Genomic DNA, 21,051 nt, shown 5'->3' with positions numbered 1-21,051 from the left:
ATATTAAAAAAAAAAAACAACAGAGCATTCAGAACATTAGATCAAGTGGAAGGTTCAGGAAGGTGTGTTTTCAGAAACATTATCTAACACAGTGGGCTTGGCTGGGTCCCGCTCTCTGGCAGGTCTGGGAGTCGAGTCCCTCTTGGGATGCCTTGTGACGGACTGGCATCCCGTCCTGGGTGTGTCCCCTCCCCCTCCAGCCTTATACCCTTTGTTGCCGGGTTAGGCTTCGGTTTGCTGCGACCCCGGTTGGGTTAAGTAGTTTCAGACTGTCTGTGTGTGTGTGTGTGTGTGTGTGTGTGTGTGTGTGTGTGTGTGTGTGTATCTAATGGCACCTTGGGCAGCATGCTGTAACAGTGACTAGAGGATGGAGTAGAGTGAACCGTTGGAGATATTTGTCCCTTTACTCAACAGCTCTGCAGCCACACTTCACTGCTGCCTGTCTCATTTCATCCTGCTCACCTCATGTTTCTGAAGACATTCAGCTTTCCTGCTTCACTACTGTTGTACAACTTCATCCCTCAATCGCCTCCATGGTCCACCCATGAGAAGTTATAATAATGTAACAGACCTGTCCATCCCCTGTGCGGACCCTGTTCACAGAGAGGACTCCCAAAGAGTTAGAGATGTCCTCAGTTACAGCAGCTCTGTCATCTATATAATGAAACATTGTTGCATTTGTACAAGTTTGAGACAAGAGACACAATGCAAATAAGTCTAGAAACAAAAATCCAAGCAGACACTGGTAGAGAAACCTGCACAGACACCAAAAGGACAATGGTCCCTAAGAAGTGGTAATAAAATCACGTGTGAAAACTGCCATACAAGTAGGCTGCCTAGCACTGCAGAAACAGCAAGGTGCTTTCAGCAACCTCTATAATGTGTCTTAGAGAAATTGTTCTATACACATCTATATTTTATACATTTGACACGTTTAGTTCTGAAGCTTCTTCAAAGACAAACGGACCTTATGAGAGAGATAAATTTGTTACATTCTTTCTAAAACTAACTACGCATAATATGCATTTAAGCGTACAAGTTAACTGTGACCCTGAGACTCAGTATTGCTCCTTCAGTGATGGGGTCCCCTGCTTCTTAAGGTCTATTGTCCATCAAGCTTCCTGCTCAGTCATGACAAATGAACTGATGCTCACAACCTCTGTTTTAGCCACACCCGCAGTGCAGAGAGGTGGGCTGCAGTGCTACTCTATCTCAGACTGAGAATCCCACCACACACTGCTCTACATTTTGGAAGGGAATTATGTGTAATACGCATGACTGACATACACGTTGTAATTTCTTTTCTTATCAGTTTGATATGGGTTTCTTACAGGTGACAGAGATAGTCCAACTCACTTGCCTGTGCAAAGGATCACTTATTTTATTAAGTATGAGATTGATTTAATTAAGCCTTCTGTTCCATTATGCTCTGCTCTGTAGACAGGGATACAACAGTCTAACATATTCATGTAAATGAATAACCTGAAAAAAGGTGAAATAAGGATGAAAGCATAAAAATTGGTGGTGTGCACTATGTGCATGCAGCTCTGCAAAGTAGATGAGACTTATCAAACTGATGATTAGAAGAAAGCATCATGGAGATGGCGGAAGAGCAGTGTGTGACAGTAAGGCTGAGGAGCAACAGGGACACCTGGTGCTCAGCATCATTTGATGTCTGCGCTTCGTCTTTTCAGCTTCTCGGGATTATTTGAGGCCATCTGGGAAAAGTCTCGGAAAATATCATGATATGTTTCATCACCTGGGGAAGTAAAGGTAAAAAGTGGGGAGAAAGAGTAGTCAGTATTTCACACATATGCACCAAATCCCATCCTCTAGCGGCTAAAATATCATGTATTGGTGAAAATATGACTCCGCTTCTTCCACCATAAACTCCATGCATTTCAAAGCATGCAAGCATCACTGCAGTCACACACAGCTGTGACAGTAACACGAAGTGGCTCTTTTTCCCCTCATTTGTCTCTGGGTATGTATGCTGATCATGTCACTCCCAGAACATGGGATGCATAAACAGACACACATACAGACACACACCCCAGTTGTTAACATGCACCTTGATCCAGTCGAGGTTCATGTGTTTGTGTGTGTCCAGCCACATGGGGCCAGACCAAAAGCACTGCACGCTACATATTTTACACATACGCAAGCGTGCGAGGGCTGTGATACAACCTGGAGTGGACCTTGGTGCTGGGTGAGAGGAGAGGGAGGGAGGAAGAGAGAGAGAGAGAGAGAGAGAGAGAGAGAGAGAGAGAGAGAGAGAGAGAGAGAGAGAGAGAGAGAGAGAGAGAGGGAGGTCAGGGTGAGGCTCAGAGCTAGCGGTTTGTTACCTGTTTTGCAGGGGCATGGCGGGGCGGCGGGACACAACAGAGACTGCGCAAGCAGCGTAGATGGGCTGGCATCTCATAGGACCCACAGACGGACACACAGACACATAGAGGACAGTGAAGACCACTGCAACTTGGGGGTGGCGAGGTGGGGGGTGCCATGGGGGGAACGAGGAGAAGAGGCCACACTGGGAGGCAGAAGTGCTCCCTAGCATGGAGATAACGAATGTTGCTCCCCAGCAGGAAATGCTTGCTGGCAAAGGATTATCAGATGAGATGTGCTCCACTAGTCTCCACATCGCACACCAGCGCTCTCAAATCCACACCTGGAACGGCTCCAGCCCAGGCCCAGCAGCCAAGCTCTGGAGGGCTATCCCTGAGGCTGTTGCGGTGCCTCTGTGCCTCTCAGGAACCTCACTTGTAGGTGGAACTACAGGCCATTTAACAGCATTTTCATTATGAAGTGAAGATGAGATCTGAGTCCCAAACTGCTGACTGTCACACCGTGAAGGTGAATGGCTGCCACACTGACTAACAGCGTAACACAATAACACACGTTAGGAGTGTGGCTAAGGCTGTTTTGCCTCCAGAGAGCGTAAAGTACTTCACTCCAATCTCGACACAACACCCCTCTAAAAAAGGAGCTATATTTAAATATTCCAGAGACACTAAACAAGACATAGTGAAATAATCCAGTTCAGGTAAACTGAACCTTAGTGTTCAGAATTACACACACAGGAGGAGTCTGTGGGAGCAGAGCAGTGAAACCACTGGGTTTCAGGTCAGCATTGTGCGACAGTTTGTTTCCTGTGTGCAGACTGTCTTTGTGCGAGACACACTAGAGGCCTGCTGAGAAGGCGAGGCTGCAGGCACCTGCAGAGACTGTAAGGCTACCGTGTTAAGCTTGATAAACGGCTGACAGCTGTCCTTAATAACTAGATGGGTTATGGCCAAGCTGACCTTTGCAAAAGTGTACAGTGTAGTTCACAAGAAGTTAAGAGTTGGATCACACGTTCTCCATGTAAGGTCTCCCTCCTGATACAATCTGGTTTCTCACTGCAGATCACTAGCGTTGTGAGTATTACAAGTTTGTAAAATCAACTATGTACAAAGATTACCACGATAGTAAAGTGCTGGTTGACTGTGTGTTTAATTCAAAGTGCAAAGTGAATTTCAGTGTGGTGCTGGCTCAGTAAGTGCTCTTTATCGCTGCGTCTTCATATGTCCTCTTCTCTCCATCAGTTCTTCTGCTCCCCTTACACCAAACCCTACAGGCCTACCCCCTGCCAGTTACTCACTCTGCTCCCCCCAGTGCCCAGCCACTGAGATGGTTCTTAAGAGCCTGAAAGCCCTTCTTGGGCTGTCCTGCCCCACCCCCACCCCCTCCCATGTGTCCCAGCCCCCCGGATTGACCTGATTGGCCAAAGGCACCATCCATTTCCCGCATCTCCTTATTCATTTTGGCGATACGGAGCCTGTAGGAGGGAGAGCATGCATCCATCAGTCTGTCACCTTACAGTACAAGGAAGTACAAAGCTGACATTTGTTTGCCCTCTGCTTTAATTTCCCACACACATATGAGCACATAAGTGCACGCATAAGCACATATACACTGTCATGCTCTTCCTTAGATTTGCTTTCACTACTTGTCTCCCTGAGGAACAGGCTACCCTCCCCACTCACAGGGTGACAATATCGGCGTTGGCATTCTCCACTGCGATGGTGATCGGGTCTTTCTGGTCTTTGTCTCTGGCATTGTAATCCGCTCCGCGCTTTAGGAACAAACACACCAGCCTAGGCCACAGACACAAAGAAGAGTTAATGTGAGAATCTGTGAGAGTCTGTGTGCGTGAGCATGCACACACATGTATGAGTGCATATCCTACCCTGTGTGACCAAGTATTGTTGCGTGATGAAGGGGCCCTCTCCCGTTAGAGTCTGCTTGGTTCACATTGGCTCCATTCTGCAGCAGGAATTCACTGGCTGCCAGGGAGTTCTGTGACACCAAAGTGAAAGTTAGGGGTTCATCTGCGACATGTTCTCTCTCACATACGCACACATTTTTTTTTATATTGTATGGATGTTTCCACAAGATCAGCTTTTCAAGGATTGCAATAATCATTGGGAATTTTACCTCAGAATAGTTAAGAGAGGAAAATGCGCACACACACAGATGCAGACTTACTGCGGACACAGCCTGTATGAGGGGGGTGCTGCTGTCCTCCGCAGCGTTCACCCAGTTTACATCGGCACCGTGGGCCAGAGCGTCAGCCATGACAGGGAAGTTTTGCAGCGCCGCAGATCGGTACAACAGTGCCCCCGGATGGAGACCACTGAGGTCCTCTTCTTCGTCATCTATTGTTCATGTAAATGCAGGAGATTACTGTGATGACACTGTGATTACAGCAGGTTCCCTGTCCAAGGCCTTTAACTGCATGTGTGTTCACTTGTCACTACTTTAAATGTACACATCCATGGAGAGCAACTGTTCGGTAGTAAAGGAACCACCTCAAACAGAGAAACACATAGCTTGTGAGGAGTGAAACAAACATCAGAAGTCATACGGGCAGAGGAGAAATGAGTAATTATACAATGTAACAAAAACTTTATTTAGCTGTTTTTTTTTGCATTTTCCATTCAGTTTTGTTAGATTAAGTTTTTTCACACTTTTGGCATTTATACTGCATGTCAGTTTTAAAAAACAAAAAACATTCCACATTCTTGAAATTTGCAAATTTTGGCACCGGGTTCAAAGCACCGACTATTCTAGTACCTTTTAGGATTTGATGCTTTCTAGAATGTTCTGGTGCCTTCTAAACTCTTCCATTGGCTATAAAGTACCCAATTAAAACTGACACTCCAGAAGAACTAGTGGTATTTTTGTTATCAGTAAACTTTAATTATAAGCAACACAAAAATCGACATAACTCAGAAATTTGAAAAATTTTGTTGTATCACACTGAAATTCAGTAAATATACAACAAAATAATTACCTGATTAAACCATTAATGAACTGAAAGCAATATGTAACAATAAAACTATTAAAATTATACATTTTTATTACCTATATTCATTATATAGATATTTAAATAGCATATATAGGGGGCAGCTGACAGTGTCAGGGTCTGAGCGGCTGCCTTTGGCTCCCAAGGTTGCTGGTTATAATTTCATCTATGGCTGTAGTACCCTTGAGCAAGGCACTAACCTTATACATTGCTCCAGTAAAAAGAATTGCCCAGCTATATAAATGGGTGAATAGTTGTACGTAGCTTAACACTATAAGTCGCTTTGGAGAAAAGTGTTCTCACCTAAATGAATGAAGGAACTATATTAGGACTGTTGCTAAAATGACTCAACATTTCAATTCCATTGGATGTATCTGCACTCTGACAAAATGAATACCCAAAAACGGGGTGCTAATGGAGAGAAACTGCTGATACACAAAAAGTGCACTGGATTGACCATTCACAAACTGTGCTGCCCACAGGACTTTGAGAGCTACTAATGAACTATTCTGTGTTTGTAGAATATGTTACCTACCTCATACATTTTTTCATGTTTTAAAAATACACACAAGCTGGCAGACCATGTGTTTGAAGAACGACGATTCCCTGCTCTCAGATTGTGCATTCACACAGACAGACTCACTCATCGTTTCCCTGCGGCAAATTTAAAATGATATCCATAGTCTACACTAATTGTTTACAAAACTCCAGCTAACAATGTTTATGAATGATATGTTGTCTACATTCACAAGTGTAAGTGTGACGTGGACAGCTGTGTGTGTTAAGGAGTTCTGAAGTTACCTTTGCGAATGCCAGTATTGTTCTTTTGGCTGAGGTCACTCTGGTTCACCCCTGGGGACGAGAGTCACATGACATTGCTGCAGTCAGATGCATAACTACAGGGTTTTACCATGGGTGAAAACAGCTCCATGTCTCAGCTCTCCTGACGGATAACAAGATTATAAACAACACTCATAACTGCAGAGTGTACCCATACATGTACTGAGTACATGTGTGTGCATATGTGAGCTGTGGCAGATCATGCACTAAGTATGTCTGCATGTGTAAGGGTTCTTCAGTATTTTATAACTTTCTCAGCTCTCGTGTTACCTGCTGTCTGGTATATGTTCATGACTACAAACACCAGAGACACAGCTGTATGACAGATACTTTCAGTCTTCAGCTTGAGATAACAGATGAATGTGGTCTAAGCGGCTCAAATGTTTTAGACACTCAGATCTTATTCTTCCACCTGTTCATTTTAACAATGTTATTTGCTTGGGAACAGAGCACATGATGACAAGTAAATGTTGAAGTCTACTGCATGAAATCTGTGGGTCAATTAAAAATGATTATTATTACTTTATATGTTTAAGATTAATCAGCACTTTTATCAATACAGGAATTGTTTTTGGTTTCATGCCATTTTCAGAGCACCTTCATTCTTTGGTGTTTAACCCATTATGCAACAATACAGTAACAGTTACTCAAAGTAATCAAAGGAATTTACTTTTTTCCTCCTTTAGAAATGAAGAAGTGTTTTGTCTGGTCATTGGTGTGTCGCTGTAGTACCTGTAAGACGTGGCAAGGTGGCACGATTGGGTTTGGGTTTGACAGTGGGTCGTACTACAGGCCTGTCCTGGGTGTTGGCGCGGTCACGTCTGGCACTGGAGCGTCTCAGTGGCACTGAGCGTCCCGTCTCTGGAAGCTTCTGGATAAACTTCTTCTCCACGTATTTAGATCGGATCCATGACTCTTTTTCCTGCCTGTGTGTGTATGTGTGTGTGTGTGTGTATGTGTGTGTGTGTGTAAGAGAGAGAGAGAGAGAGAGAGGAAAAAAAAAAGAGGGGGAGAGCAATAGAAGGGGTAAGGATCAAACACTTCGAGATGGAGGTAGACAAGATTTTTTAGGGCAAAGCCAAGACATCAGTGTGTAATAAAAGGCCATGTTCTATGTTTTCAGAAAAAAATGACAGTGATGAGCATAAACATCTCTGCATTAGAGTTCAGATGAAATGTAATAAATGTCCCTGGTTAGTGGTACAGAAAAAAAAACATCCAAGAAACCATGCAGTTGTACATAACATTTCCAGCACACTGTACCTGAACAACCTTCCTGTCGGGTGCAGAGTAGCAAAGGACAAAAAGAGGAGGTAAGAACATGAATTGCAACAGATGCTAAGAGATCTGTCATGGTTATGTGGAAATCAGATTACATCTGTTATCTTTCTGTATAGAACAGCACGGTTTTCCAATGACAACCTCTGCAGGTGACCCATACCGAAATACAGTATACAGAGAAAGCTCCTGAACAGGAGAGGCAAAGAAAGGTTTGCTGTGTAAGACCTTTTTGTTTCATCTGGCTGAACTTGATTTACGAGAACAAATCAGGGACTTCAAAAAGATGGGTAAAGATATTTACATCAATTCATTTAGCAGACGCTTTTCTCCAAAGCAATTTACAATGTAATGTAATATTTAGTTAACACCTTTTTACCCTAGGTGAGTTACAGTGCTAGATACACTACAGTGAATCACTCATTTATACACCAGAGCAACACGCACTCTCTCTCACACACACACAATGAGCAATTTAGAGTAATCAGTATTTTTGAAACATCTTTGGAATGTGGGAGGAGTGCCACGTGAATACAGGGAGAACATATAAACTCTATACAGACTGAGCAGGGATTGAAACCTATTGCACCACCCAAGTACTGTGAGACAACAGCAGTACACATCGCGCCACTGTGCCGGCCAAACAGATATGTTTATTGACCTTAAGTACTCAGGTATGAGATCTTGTCACTTTTGACCTTAGCAGAAAAGGGTGGGAATAAGAAAGTATGCTTAGAGAAGGGAAACAAATGAAAACAGCACTGTAAAAAGGCAAAGCGCACCAGCGACATGTGTCCTCACGTTCCTCACCTGGGGCTTGATGGGTTGGGCTTCTTGATGGTCATCTCATCAATGCGTGCCTCATAAATTCTATTGATAGCGGTGTTACCCAACTCACACATCAGCTGTATAGGGAGGTGGAGCACACAAAGAAGTGGAGGGGGGGAATCATAGAATTTTACAGTACTAAAACTTTCATTAATAGGTATGCATTTCTGACAAAACCAGTTCAGCAACCTAAACTGAATTCTGAACTAAAATATTTGACTGTGCTCTTAAGCTCTTTTATATGGATCTGCAAGACTTAAGAGTATAATACAATAATTACAACATTTTCTATCCTGCCTGGATAAAATCCCAGAAAGTCCCCCAGACTGAAACCACAGAAACCCTTTTGTTATAATGACTCTAAAATACAATGAAAAAACAGTTCTGCGTGTCTGAGAGTGTAATTTGTGTCCTTCGAATTCATGTTTGTCCTTTTTGTTTCATTCTAGTGCGTGTGAATATGTGCAAACAATATCTCATTGTAGACTGTCATCTAATGATTTATCTTGTCACTTTATAAGCACATTTTCCTTGTATAAAGCTATGCATGGATGTTACCTTGTATGTACACACACACACACACACACACACACACGTCTAAAACCGCTTGTCCCGAGTGGGGTCGCGACGAGCCAGAGCCTAAACCGGCAACACAGGGCACAAGGCTGAAGGGGGAGGCGACATACCCAGGACGGGATGCCAGTCCATCACAAGGCACCCCAAGCAGGACTCGAACCCCAGACCCACCAGAGAGTAGGACCCGGCCAAACTCACTGCTCTACCGTGCCCCTACTTGTCCAAAGGTGTCAGCTAAATAATATTACCATCTGTAGTATTCTTTAACGGTAATTATATCCTGTGTATGTCATCTATCTGAACAACAGTAGGTCCTATATTGGGGCTGGAGCTGACAGAGGTGCCTCACCCTGATGAGTTCAGGTTCCCAAGAGTCCAGCGTCAAAGAGCGCACCTTAGAGAAATGGACACCTAGACTCCTGTCAATGACAAAGCAGACAGTGAATAAAGGAGAGAAATAACTTACATGCATATGACACAGATGATCTAACAGTAACTTTAATACCAGTTTGAGAAAACTAGTAGCTCTATTGCGGGAGTTATTTACCTGTGTATTCCTGAGCAAACGATACAGAGCGTTATTCCCAGGTTAATAGAAGCCCAGTCAGGACCCAGCTCTCCACAGTCACAGCACTGATTGTTGCCTGTGATCTTCTGCACCTCCTCCAGAGCTTCATGTCCAGCATTCGGCTGCTCCCCCGACACCATCCCGCTCCCAGCCGACACGGAACGAGTTCGCTCCAGACCTCTCTAAGACCACGAGCAGAAGATCGAGAGACCAAAGAATTTTCACAAGTTAAGTGCAGGTTTGGAAGAGTGTGTGTAGAATATGTATGTGACATATTACAGGCCCTCACCGGGCTGTGAGTGTCTTCTCTGTGGTCCTGAAAGGCAGATGCAATGCTGTTCTGGACAGCACTGATCCAACCCTGCTGTTGTCGCTCAGAGTCACCCTGCAAAAGGCAGCTTCTGTATGCACGCGCACACACACACACACACACGGACACGCACGCACGCACGCACACACACACCACAGAGACACAAATATATCATTATTCTCACACTAAAATGGTAAGGCACAAAATATATACACATATATAAATGCATGTTCCAACTAAATCATATCAACAACTGCCATTATAACAAAATGATACACAAACACACACACCAAGCCTATGCAGACTTACTTGGAGGGGGACACAACCTCAAAGCAGAACCTCCTCTCATGATCAAAGCATGGCTTCACTGTGCATAGCCGCAAGTCCTCGACCACCACTGTTGGCTGGTCCTGGGACGGAAGGGACAATGGTGTGTTTATTTGTGTGTCTGCGCGTTCCTGTGTGCGGTTCTGTCTGTGGGTGTCACTTTCGGCATATATGCCAGTTTGGTTTTCTGTGTTTTGCATGTGTGTGCATGCTCGTGTATACGTAAGTCTGGCACTTTTTTTACCTTAAATTTCTTCTGGTACACAAGCTGATTCTTCTGTATGGAAAACCAGCGCCTGTGAGATTGCCATAAATAGGGAAAGAGGGAAAAGTGAGTGAGGTCATAATTTGATCCAGATAAGTGCCCCCCTCCCTTTACTGTCCTCAGACTACATGGCGCCTAATAATTGGTACTGAAATGGGGAAAGTGGGGTGAGGTGAGGTGTGGTAAGCCTCACATCTGTACACTGTGCACAAATTTCTGTTTCGTCAGTAGAAAATGGCAACAATGTTAGCAGCCATCACTGAATAATAGAGGCTGTGTAGAAATTTAAAGACATGTAATTTTAAAAAAGCACATAATTTTAGTTGTACTCACTCTGTTTCTACCACAAGTAATCACTGCTGGTCAACAATAATTATAAAACAATATACAGGAGACATATTTCATTTCATATGCTTATTTACTTGTACTGCCATAGAAAAATGAGGCTAAGAGATGGGAGAGGATGAGTTTACCTGCTCCATGTCTTGAAGGCATTACTAGCCCTCTTATACAGGTACCCCTCCATGGCAATGCCACTGGCAGCATCTGGGCTGAAGTCCATAATGGAGTCATCATAGGACATGTCCTGCAGGGAGGCAAGTGCAGCAGGACAGTGGGTCACTAGGTCATTGGAACACACTGCTGGCCAAGTCCACAAAGGAAATGCCCCAGTGGTGCATCTAGAACTTTTCCTGACAGTTACTGCCCTCGCCCACCTTTGTTTTGATGGCGGCGTGTCGCTGCTCCATATCCCGTTTCTCCCGTGCAGAGTTCAGTACTAGGTGTGTGTGCTAGATAGGGAAGACCGGGGGGGGGGGGAACTAAGCACCATAAGGACAAAAATACAAACTTTGAACATTAGTTTTAGCAATGTTAAAACAATCAAAGAATGCAACTGAGACTCTTCTACTTCAGTGTTTGTCCATGATCTGCTTTCAGTACCTAAACATAACTCTATCTGAATGTACAATGTATTTGACTATGGACAGGTGAGAAAGGAAAAACATGAAGACAGAAGAGATCAAACCATGCAGTGCAGAGATCACAGAGTCCAATGCCAGGACACAGGAATTGTATCCTCCATGCGCTCCCACCTCAGCCCTTTTGTGTTTATTATACCTGACTCTGAAATGTAACTTTCCCTTGCTCTTTCGCCATTTCCTGTACCGACCTACACTGAAGTTTGAGGTTTTTTGTTTGAGCACTGGAAATTCAGTCTATTTCCTGTGTGATACTGCTCATACATGTGTAGTAAACCTCTACATGCAGGCTGTTCACATAGTGTTAACATGCTGAATTGCATTTATTTTTGGTCATCTGAGGAAATTCTCTAAAGAGAATTAAAATAGTCACCTCTACACCATGCAGTGCTCTTTCCTACTTTCACTCTCAGGGCCTTTTTAAAGGCACAGTGTCACTTTCATGGTACAATGAGATTGTGACAGTCAAATGGTTCTTGTGAGCATTATTACATCACTGTGATGCTGTGCCTGAATTCAGAAAGCCACAGAGTGCACATGTGACTCAGCAGTGGGACTGTTGAAGGTGATTCATTCCACCATGATGTGATAAAAACTGTTTTACAGGAGCCGCAAGAAATGGAGTCAACATGACACCCACCACACACTGGGAATAGAGAATGATGTCCCCAAATTAGGGAACACACTTTACTAAAAACAAGGGTCTTACAAAAATAACGGAGCTGCATCACAGGGACTCAGTGATTTGGAAATGTCAGGATAATAAACTGGGGGACTGTTTGCAGGCTGTGAGACACAGTTGATGGCATTAAATGCCCCTCACATGAGGCTCTGTCACGGAAGATCGGAGGACTGGTGCCAGAGAAGCCGTTTGCTGGTGTGTGCAATGCTTCCTGTTATTGCTGCAGCCTTGAAGTTTCCTGTCACAGTGTCTAGGGCAGGGCTAGAGGACACTCACTTCGTGAACACCCTTGCTCAACTGGATGCCTCATTTAGACTTTAGATAACTTAGTCCTTTGTGAGAAACAAAACAATGCAATCTCCTTCTGAAGTACTTTGAATGCATTTCCATAAACTTTTGTACTCCTGCACTCTTTCTTAAAAGTAAGCTGTCATAATCTCATTGTATCATCAAAGTGACACAGTGACTTTCAAAAAGTCCTTGAGAGTAAAAGTAGAAAAGAGCACTGCATGGTGTTGAGGTGACTATTTTAATTCTCTTTAGACAATTGCCTCAGATGACCAAAAATAAACGTAGCTCTGCATATCAGTACTGTATGTGAACAGCCTGCAATACATTATATGTAGAGGTTTGCTACACATGTATGAGCAGCACCTGTCAGATACCAGTTGGACCCCTGCATGCTGCTTCTCTGTAACATTGTACCTATGCTACCTGTATGTTTTCTTTGTTTGGGTACTGTTCTCCGAAATGCATGTCACTTTAGAGAAAAGCATCTGCTAAATGAATAAATGTAAATGTATCATTGTGTCTCTTTGTTTCTCTCTCATGTCTCATCTTCTGTCTCTCGGTCTCTTGCTCTCTCTTTCTCAGCTTCCGTCCTTTTGCTTCCTTGTCTGTTCTTCTGTCTCATTCAGCTGGTCAAGAGATCACCCCAAACAGAAATATACATCCCCTCACCTGCTCACTCAGATTCCTGCGATAATTTTCCAGCTCTGACAGGGACTGGTGGCCCTGCTGGAAGAACTGGGCCTGGGCATCCATCAGAGACAGCATCTGATACACATACAGTTACTCACAATGCATCCCTATTGCCCACTCTCCAGCACAGACATTTTGTATAAACCCTTCCCACACATTCACAGAGAGTCTGTACACCTCCAATACAAAAATGTGCAAAAAACAATTTCACAGAAAACAACTTAATTTTTAGGGTATGTAATTCTTGCATCTTTCAGATGAAAGAGTGGAAGGTGAAACATACCGCCATCAAGATATCTGTCTTCTTCTTGGACTCAATAACATTGATCTGGATTGGACAAGAAGACCGTTATGAAAAATGAGGAGTACAGGTGTATGGGTGTAATATACACCCATTCAGGTATATATGAAGGGGCATGTGTGTCCTTATATGGCTGTGTCTATCGCTGTGTGACACATATGTTCTGCTCTCTCCCACCTGGAGAACGTAGTCTAGAGCCTCAGAGCGGAAGGCCTTGCGAGCATTGAGCAAGGTCTGTCCAGCCTCCTCCACCTCATGCTGCTTTCCTCTTGGAACCTGAGCATTTTTTGCCAGCGCTGCCTCCAGGCTCTCACTGCTGCGCTCAAACTCTTTCTTTACGTCCTTAAACTTCTTCACATCCCTGGGCAGATGAAGGACACAGCTGAAGGAACTACACTGAAAGGCTGACATGCAGTCTAATTCCGTGTAATTAATGTCACAGAAATGTACAAAAAGTGTCTAACTGGCAACTGCAAAAGTATTCTTGCTCTGAACATGGGTCTAAAGCCATCTACTGGGAAAGAAAAATGCCAGACATGCTGGGAAAACATTGCACTGTCACAATTACTTTATTTTATCAGCCAGCTCCCATCACCTCCAGCCCAGTTAACACTGCAGAATACACTCACTCCTTCACAAAATTCTGCAGCTTCATCTTTACAGACTTCTGTGTGGTCTCGATCACTTCCTGGGGGACCAGGAAGAAGACAGAATTAGGACATTTTGCTTCAGTACAACTGAATTAAGTGTGAGAGACCGTAGTCATACATTCTGGGTCCAACTGCAGAAACCGGAGACAAAAAGTGTCCCTTGAAAATGTGTTGTGACATGTCAACTGTTGTTGGAAGGAAAAACTGGTGTGACCTGTTATGTTAAAGCATGATAGCTATGGAATGTGAAGATCAGAATGCATATAATGTCAGCTGCCCTGCAGTCTATCTGGGTTAATACTATGGGGAACTTACACATAGTCATCTGTGATGTCATTTTCCTGTAATATTACACAAATACTGGAATAATGATATTATGTTCTCCTGGTTAAGTCACCTTAAAATACAAAAGATATTTCTCCACATAGCATTCAGTGAAAGAGGAACATGTGCAAAAAGTTTTCAAATTTGTTTGCTGATCATTATTTTTCCTTACTTTGCTGCCTGTAAAGTCTCCTCAAATGTGAATGAAAGCAACAAAAGTGTGGACACCTCATTTATACACTATCTTTAACCAACGGCTTCTTCTCATACTGTGAGATACAGTGTGATACACAAGACTGCTTGAATCCAATGGAGGAGCATCATGTCAATCAGCATTCAGTACTCTCAAGACAGAGAATGATGGATAAAGGAGATGAAGACTATAAAAGTACAGAAGCAGGCTATTACCGCTTGAGCATCTAGAATACTGGACAACTTGCTGGAGAACTTATTCAGACACTCCTGAGGTGGAAAAAGAAAGCAGAAGCAAGGTGTTAGTTAAAAGAGAATTTTATTCCTCCCTGCTACCTTATACCATTCCCCAGTCTCCATTACCCCCAGTGATCACAGAAATCACTTAGAATCCCACCCATCATACTTTCTCCAGAGGTCAGGTGTCCCCCGTGAATTAAAACACTGATATTCAAGCAGCTTCCCATTCTAAACCAGCACTGTAATGACCCCACCATAGCCAGGTTCTTCAATCATACTGCTCCCTTTAGAGTAACCCCCCCCCTCATTTCCCGAGTCTCACCGCTATCACACTGTCCCCAGAACAGTGCTGCCCCAACTCCATCAGGCCAGTGATGAAGTTTCTGCTGTTCTGGCAGTACACTTTTCCGGCCTCCAGCATAGAGTGACACTGCTTCACCAGCTACACAACCAACACCAAAGCAAAACAACAACATGAGCAGAAATTTCATGTGACGCACTGAGGTTAGCAAGTGGGCAGTGTACAACAGGAGTCTCAACTGCACAGAACCTCAACGAGAGAGGAGAGGAAAAAAAAACCTCAAAAACAGCAGAGAAGAATTATACCCAGCAGGGAGAGAGGAGGAAGAAATTTCATCTAGAAAAATTAAAACTGAAAAATTCTGTATAAAAATGATTTCCCCAACAGACACTCTTTATGCATGCACAACCAAACTCACACAAAGACAACAAAAAGATGTGAAGCATGTGAATAACTAAAAAAATTAAATTTCAAAGGCACAAATCCTTCCTATAAAAGTTCTACATGTTCACGAATATAGGGACAGAATAACAATTATTTTGAAGACTAATGTCAAAGTAAATGAGATCTGGAGAAAGAGGATGAATATAGACTACACCTGTATTACATAGATGGAAAATGGGAAGATCACACTTTTGCATGTAACTGAGGAACCTATTCATACAAGATAGGTAAGCAATTCCCCTTTTTCAGGTAACAATGAGAAGACAGCCAATGGGTATTCTGGTTCCCCAACAACACTGATCAGAAGTACTGGCACTTTCATGTCAGCAAACAGAAACCTGAGTGCAAGAGGATGTGTAAATATACAGTACAATGAAGCCTGCCCACTTCCCATGCTGGAGCAGAGCAGCCAAATCACAATGAAATGAAAATGCAGCCACTCTCCACTCTCCATTTTGTCTTGGAGAAAATCATCTGCACTTCTCTACTTCAAGGCAACCATGTTATGTGTTCACATCAGCTCAGGACTGATCCTACAGCTTTACTTGAGTACAGTGAAACTAAGCTCTTAGCTAATCTAGGGATTGTTCACTCTGAGGTCTAGAAGGAGTAAGACAAAGCATGCTTGTCAAATTAATGTGAAAATTATTGTGTGTGCTTCAACCTTTTCAGTCTAAAGATCTATGTATACACTAAATGGAAAATGATATTATGAATGGCACTTCCTTTGAAGTGTGTTGTGTTAGGGACAGTTCCATGAAAGAATTATCTCCACCTTGTCCAATCTCGTCTCCAAGTCGCTGATATCGCCCTCCACTACCTCTATGGCAGCCCTGCAAGGACAGATAAAAATTGTCATTATAATTAAATCATTATCACAACAAATTTTGCTTATATATATATATATATATATATATATATATTATATACACACACACACACACACACACACACACACACACACACACATATATATATACTGTGTAAGTATGTCAATGTATGTATGCAAGCTACAGAATATAACAGGAGGTCCTCTCAAAAGTCCAGTACCTTAGCCATCTCTCACCTTGCTCCGTAAACCTGGACAATGACTTCAACGTCCTCAGACTACAGCTCTCCCTTGATAGACATACTAGTCCTTTATACTAGACATATCCTCAGCACAACAGTATGCGTAGAGAATAGGGCAGTCACTGGTACTATGCTGTCCATAAAACTAATAAAAAATAATAAAAACACGAAATTTCCTCTGTAAACGTGAATGAAAAGTATTTGAATCTCTGCCACTTGAAAAACAGATTTTATTAGCATGACAACTCCACTTAATTCTGCAATACCTGGGCACCCTTCTGGAAGTTATTAAAAAGTGCTACATGATAATATCTGTGATAAATTGTAACCTTTTGACCCTGAGGCCTCACTCTATGTATGTGGACATATTTGCTTTTTCTCTGTGTACTGTCTGCATGCTGTTTTGTCCCCGTGCTGTGCATAAAATCAATGAAACAAATTAAAATAAAATAATAATAATAATAATAATGGTTTTTCTAAATAAATTAAGGAATTTATTCATTCTGAAGTCAACACCTCTTTTACAGCAAACGCAGCGCACATACATATCCTCGTTAGACCACGACATGAATTTTTTTGTGTGCTTGCACTCATGCATTTGTGTGTGCATATGCATGTCAACGTATAAAACTGTACATATATGTGCATGTGTTTGAATATGTGACAGCTGCGCTTTACGTGGTCAGTTGATGGGAAGTCTGAATGTGTATCAGTGAGTCAGTCTCTCCCTCAGTGCATGTCTGCATCTCTCAAAAACTGCTCAGCATGCAAACATGTGGTTTCCGGTACCTTCCATAGAAAGAAAGACAGAAATGTAGAGAGCAGAGAGAGAGAAAGAGAGGCTAATAAAAATGCTGAAAGGCCGGCAGAGGAGAACCATCCAACTCTGATTGAGGCACAGTGAGACTGCAGGTTAACTATCAGTGTGGTAGAATTGAAGTGTAAATGGACTGAATTAACAAAATAGCAGAGCTGAGCTGGAGGTGCTCAAGGTCTGCATACTGCAAACATTGAAAGAGCAAGGAGAATAAAAGTAGAGTGGCACAGGCTGTCTGGCAAACACAGGGCTACATGTGACCTACCACTAAACTTCACACTGTCAAATAAGTCACCTGTGAGTTTGATTCAACTGACAAAAATGAGACCAAAAGAGAGAGAGCAACAGATAGACAGTTTCCGCAGTGAACCACCCCCCCAAACACATTTCCTGCCTCCTGTTTATCACCTCAGTATCACACGCCTCACTTCCTGTTCCCCTCAACCACCTCCTCCTCCCCACTAGTAACCTAGCAACTGAAGGCAGCAGTTTGAAGAGGTCCTCTCATCCCTCTCTGTCTGCAATGATTCTTTCACTCCTCTCCTTCCCCAAGTTTGACTCTCCACGCTACCTTTCACTTTCATCCTGTTCCTGTTTGTCTCCCTCCCTGTCTGCGGATACCCTCCCATGACAAATGTCCATCTCTCACTGTCTATGTCCTTTTTCTAAATCCCCTTCCCCCACATCCATTCTCAGCCTGACACTAAACCTCACCACTCCAGTATGCAGCATTGCCACCACACAAAACTTTCCATCGCTGAGCATTCCTCATTTACTAGGGCTGGGAGAGAGAAGACAGAGTGCAACACATAGTGTGAGAGAGAGAGAGAGAGAGAGAGAGAGAGAGAGAGAGCCCGCCAGTGTGTGTGTTCCCAAGTGTCATCGACATCAGCCCGCTCTAAACTACAGGCCTCGATACAACCACACCCAAAACACCCTCCTTTATTTTACACTTTAAAACACAACCAAAAACAAATACTCCATTTAAAACCTACTTTACAGATAAACAAAGTTCTTTTTTAAAATATGAAGGGCAGCCAGACACTCATCTGCCCCATTCCCCATAAATCCCTCAGGTACTCTGCTCTCTAAATGTGAAAATGTCATTATATACTTGTGTAAAGAAAAAGAATGGCTTAGGATGCACCAACAGAAATGTCTAAGTACAGTAATCACACTCAGTATGGAGCGATATCCGTTAATCCTTGCAAGCCTGCCAGGCCAGTGTGAGCTACACTAAACTGCAGCCACAACAGTACAGTGTGGGACACACCGATTCTCATCATCATGTGCTGTTCATCCTCCTACCTGCTGACAGGGAATAATACTGCAGGCAGAAGTGGAATTATCCAGTCACTTTCTTGCTCTGTATACATACACCAAACAGCATTTTTACAACGCTAATGTGCTGCTTATTTCACCCATCAGGAAACTAAAACCGTGTCAGATCTCACACCCTAAGCTCTGGCGACCAAGTGAAAACTATAAAGCATTCATGCCATGATTGAAGTCACGGTGAAAATTTACCAATCCGTCTAAAATACACTAGTTTGGTGCTACAAAGCAGATATTTATGGACGCGTGTGTCTCATTTCTTTTACAGCACACACATGGCATTAAACAGCACCTGTGTGGTCCTCCGAACGCTGCCGGTCCAGGTATGGCTGCCCTCCAGACCTGTGTTCTCCCTTCAGTGAGAAGGCCTCCATTTTTCAGTGTATCTGCGTGTCTGTGATTAACTATCGGTGTGCCTCTGTGTATAGCTAGTATGTACGAGTCTGTGCGTACTAGTCTAGTGTGTGTTACTGTGTATGTCTCTGTGTAAATGTGGGTGCAGTGTGTGTATATCTGTGCACGTGTGACATGTGTGTAAGCATGGTGGCAGTCAGTTTGTGCACCTCTCTGTGTGTGTGTGTGTGTGTGTTTCCTTCCCCTTCCCTTGGCTTGTTGGAGCTCCTACCTGAACCGCGGCGAGTCCTTCAGACACTCTTCAAAGTCCAGCTTCACGGTCATCCTTTAGCTCTAGAGCCACAAATTATTGCACAAAAAGAGCTAAACTAGTAATAGTGACAATAAGAGTCACAAAATGAAGCGACACACGAACAGAACACGGACGACGGAGTCCGTCGTCTCACACACTTTGTAAAATAATTATTTGCGCAAGTTCAGCTTATTATATATTCATTGTGCAGCATATTATTATATAACTTCGGGTCTTTTCTTTGCAGGTCTGTGTACATTCACATCAATTTGTATTTGTACTTCTCTCTGCATTTGGAGCAAAACAACACAACTGTTCGTTATAATTTACGTCAGTTTTTCTTAAAACTCAGTCAGACTGCCTCGTTCGGCCACTTTCGCTTCGGAATCAAACTCGCACGGCATTCGATTCGCTGTTCTGCGGGACCAAGCGCGACTCGACTGGGATACAGACAAAAACTCGTGCGGATATAATCGAAAAACTCATATAAACTAGGGCAATAATACAAACTGATGCGAAACGATCGATCCGCGGCGGAGTCAGTCTCGAGGCTGCAGCCGAAGAAGTGTCGCGCGCCTGCGTCCCCGTGGCGGGAGCCCTCCAACTGACGTCGCCGGACCGTCTGCTCGCTCGGTCGGTCGGTCTGGAGGCGGGCGGACGGTGGGACGACGCGCGGGAACGCGCTTTTTTACAGGAGCGCGGAGTCGGACGGAGGGACGCAGCACGGGGGACACGAACGCATGTGGCCGGAGTGTGTGTGTGTGCGTGCGTGCGTGTGTCGCCGAAACGCGCTGTGCCGCTTCTTTAGCGTGTCGCTCAACCGCCCCCCCACCCCGGCTCGACGCGCTGCTTCCGGGTGTGTGTGTGTGTGTGTGTGTGTGTGTGTGTGTGTGTGTGCCGTCCTTGCTCTGCACGCTCTCACGGGCTTCACAACAGCGTAAGCCGAATGAAGAGCACAGGCGCCGTGTACAGTGCTGTGCACGAGGACTCTGACGTCGTCCCGTACGCGGTTCGGAGAAAATTCTATGGACACTCGCACGTTTCATTGTACCTGCAGGCTTTTCGCGCGTCCACCTCGCCTGCGCAACACTGCACTGCAATCCATTGGCCATTACTGCACTTTACAGCAGTGCACTGCAGTTTGCCCAGACTGTACCTACCGCCCGCAACCCCGAGATCACGTTCAGTCCAGCACAAGCGACCGATCACACACAGTCGCGAGCTCTTTCTGCTGGAACGTTAACAACCGACCGCGGGTCGGTGCCGAGCGCCCCCGTGTGTTCCAGCGGTGTACCTACAGGTCTCGACTACAGTATAATATTTAACGCCCCGCTCGGGGTAAAACGTGTGCGCGAGCGCGCGACACTCACTGTAAATGTCCAGCAGGCGGGTACTGCAGCCACATGTCCCCGCTTTACCTGCCTGGTTTAGCGCGTGGCCAGCGAACTGTCCGACCGCAGTGGGGTTTTGGGGTTTACCGGTTTACCGCAACCGGGCCGCGCGAGCTACTACTACTACTGCTGCTGTACTGCAGTGAGTGTGACGCGTTCGTGGGCGTGCGGCACGCTGCTGGTCCGGCTGCTGGACGTCGTGGCTTGCGGACCGATACATTGGAATAGAGGGCGTTGGAGGCACCTGCACGACAACGTAACCCTCGCGATCATTTTGCGTCCGTCCGAGGTTCGAAAGTCCCCTGTTGCGCATCCGATCGTACCGCCCGCCGCGTTCGTTCCAACCGACGTGTTGCG

General features: G+C 44.3%; 1 protein-coding gene across 6 annotated transcripts; it reads right to left on the bottom strand.

Moving 5' to 3' along the window:
- Nucleotides 1–947: 947 nt before the first annotated feature.
- On the bottom strand, nucleotides 948–21,048 carry acap1 (ArfGAP with coiled-coil, ankyrin repeat and PH domains 1). Of its 6 annotated transcripts, none has more exons than XM_029257448.1 (23): nucleotides 21,018–21,048; nucleotides 19,283–19,344; nucleotides 16,210–16,267; nucleotides 15,012–15,131; nucleotides 14,666–14,719; nucleotides 13,913–13,971; nucleotides 13,461–13,644; nucleotides 13,266–13,310; nucleotides 12,962–13,057; nucleotides 11,056–11,130; nucleotides 10,813–10,925; nucleotides 10,319–10,370; nucleotides 10,057–10,157; nucleotides 9,727–9,838; nucleotides 9,417–9,619; nucleotides 9,219–9,288; nucleotides 8,276–8,370; nucleotides 6,920–7,113; nucleotides 6,149–6,199; nucleotides 4,528–4,697; nucleotides 4,229–4,338; nucleotides 4,026–4,136; nucleotides 948–3,817 (listed from the first exon to the last, which is right to left on the bottom strand). In XM_029257448.1, the coding sequence occupies exons 2-23, from the start codon at nucleotides 19,333–19,335 to the stop codon at nucleotides 3,637–3,639; spliced, it is 2,307 nt and encodes a 768-aa protein (XP_029113281.1). In that variant the 5' UTR covers nucleotides 19,336–19,344; nucleotides 21,018–21,048; the 3' UTR covers nucleotides 948–3,636. The 6 variants fall into 6 exon arrangements, 5 of the variants coding, with proteins under 5 accessions (XP_029113281.1, XP_029113280.1, XP_029113282.1 ...); XM_029257447.1 differs by lacking the exon at nucleotides 21,018–21,048 and adding an exon at nucleotides 20,464–20,666; XM_029257449.1 differs by lacking the exon at nucleotides 21,018–21,048 and adding an exon at nucleotides 20,355–20,455.
- Nucleotides 21,049–21,051: the final 3 nt, after the last annotated feature.

The sequence above is a fragment of the Scleropages formosus genome, chromosome 13, assembly GCF_900964775.1.
Source record: "Scleropages formosus chromosome 13, fSclFor1.1, whole genome shotgun sequence".
Taxonomy (NCBI): Eukaryota; Metazoa; Chordata; class Actinopteri; order Osteoglossiformes; family Osteoglossidae; genus Scleropages; species Scleropages formosus.
This window is presented reverse-complemented; position numbering and strand designations above follow the sequence as displayed.

Excerpts from the sequence above, each read along its gene's own strand:
- acap1 (XM_029257448.1), bottom strand. The coding sequence starts at position 19,335 with ATGACCGTGAAGCTGGACTTTGAAGAGTGTCTGAAGGACTCGCCGCGG. Across the intron at positions 16,268-19,282 it reads AAGGACTCGCCGCGGTTCAG|GGCTGCCATAGAGGTAGTGG; the intron begins GTAGGAGCTCCA and ends CTGTCCTTGCAG. Across the intron at positions 9,289-9,416 it reads GTTTGCTCAGGAATACACAG|GAGTCTAGGTGTCCATTTCT; the intron begins GTAAATAACTCC and ends TGTCATTGACAG.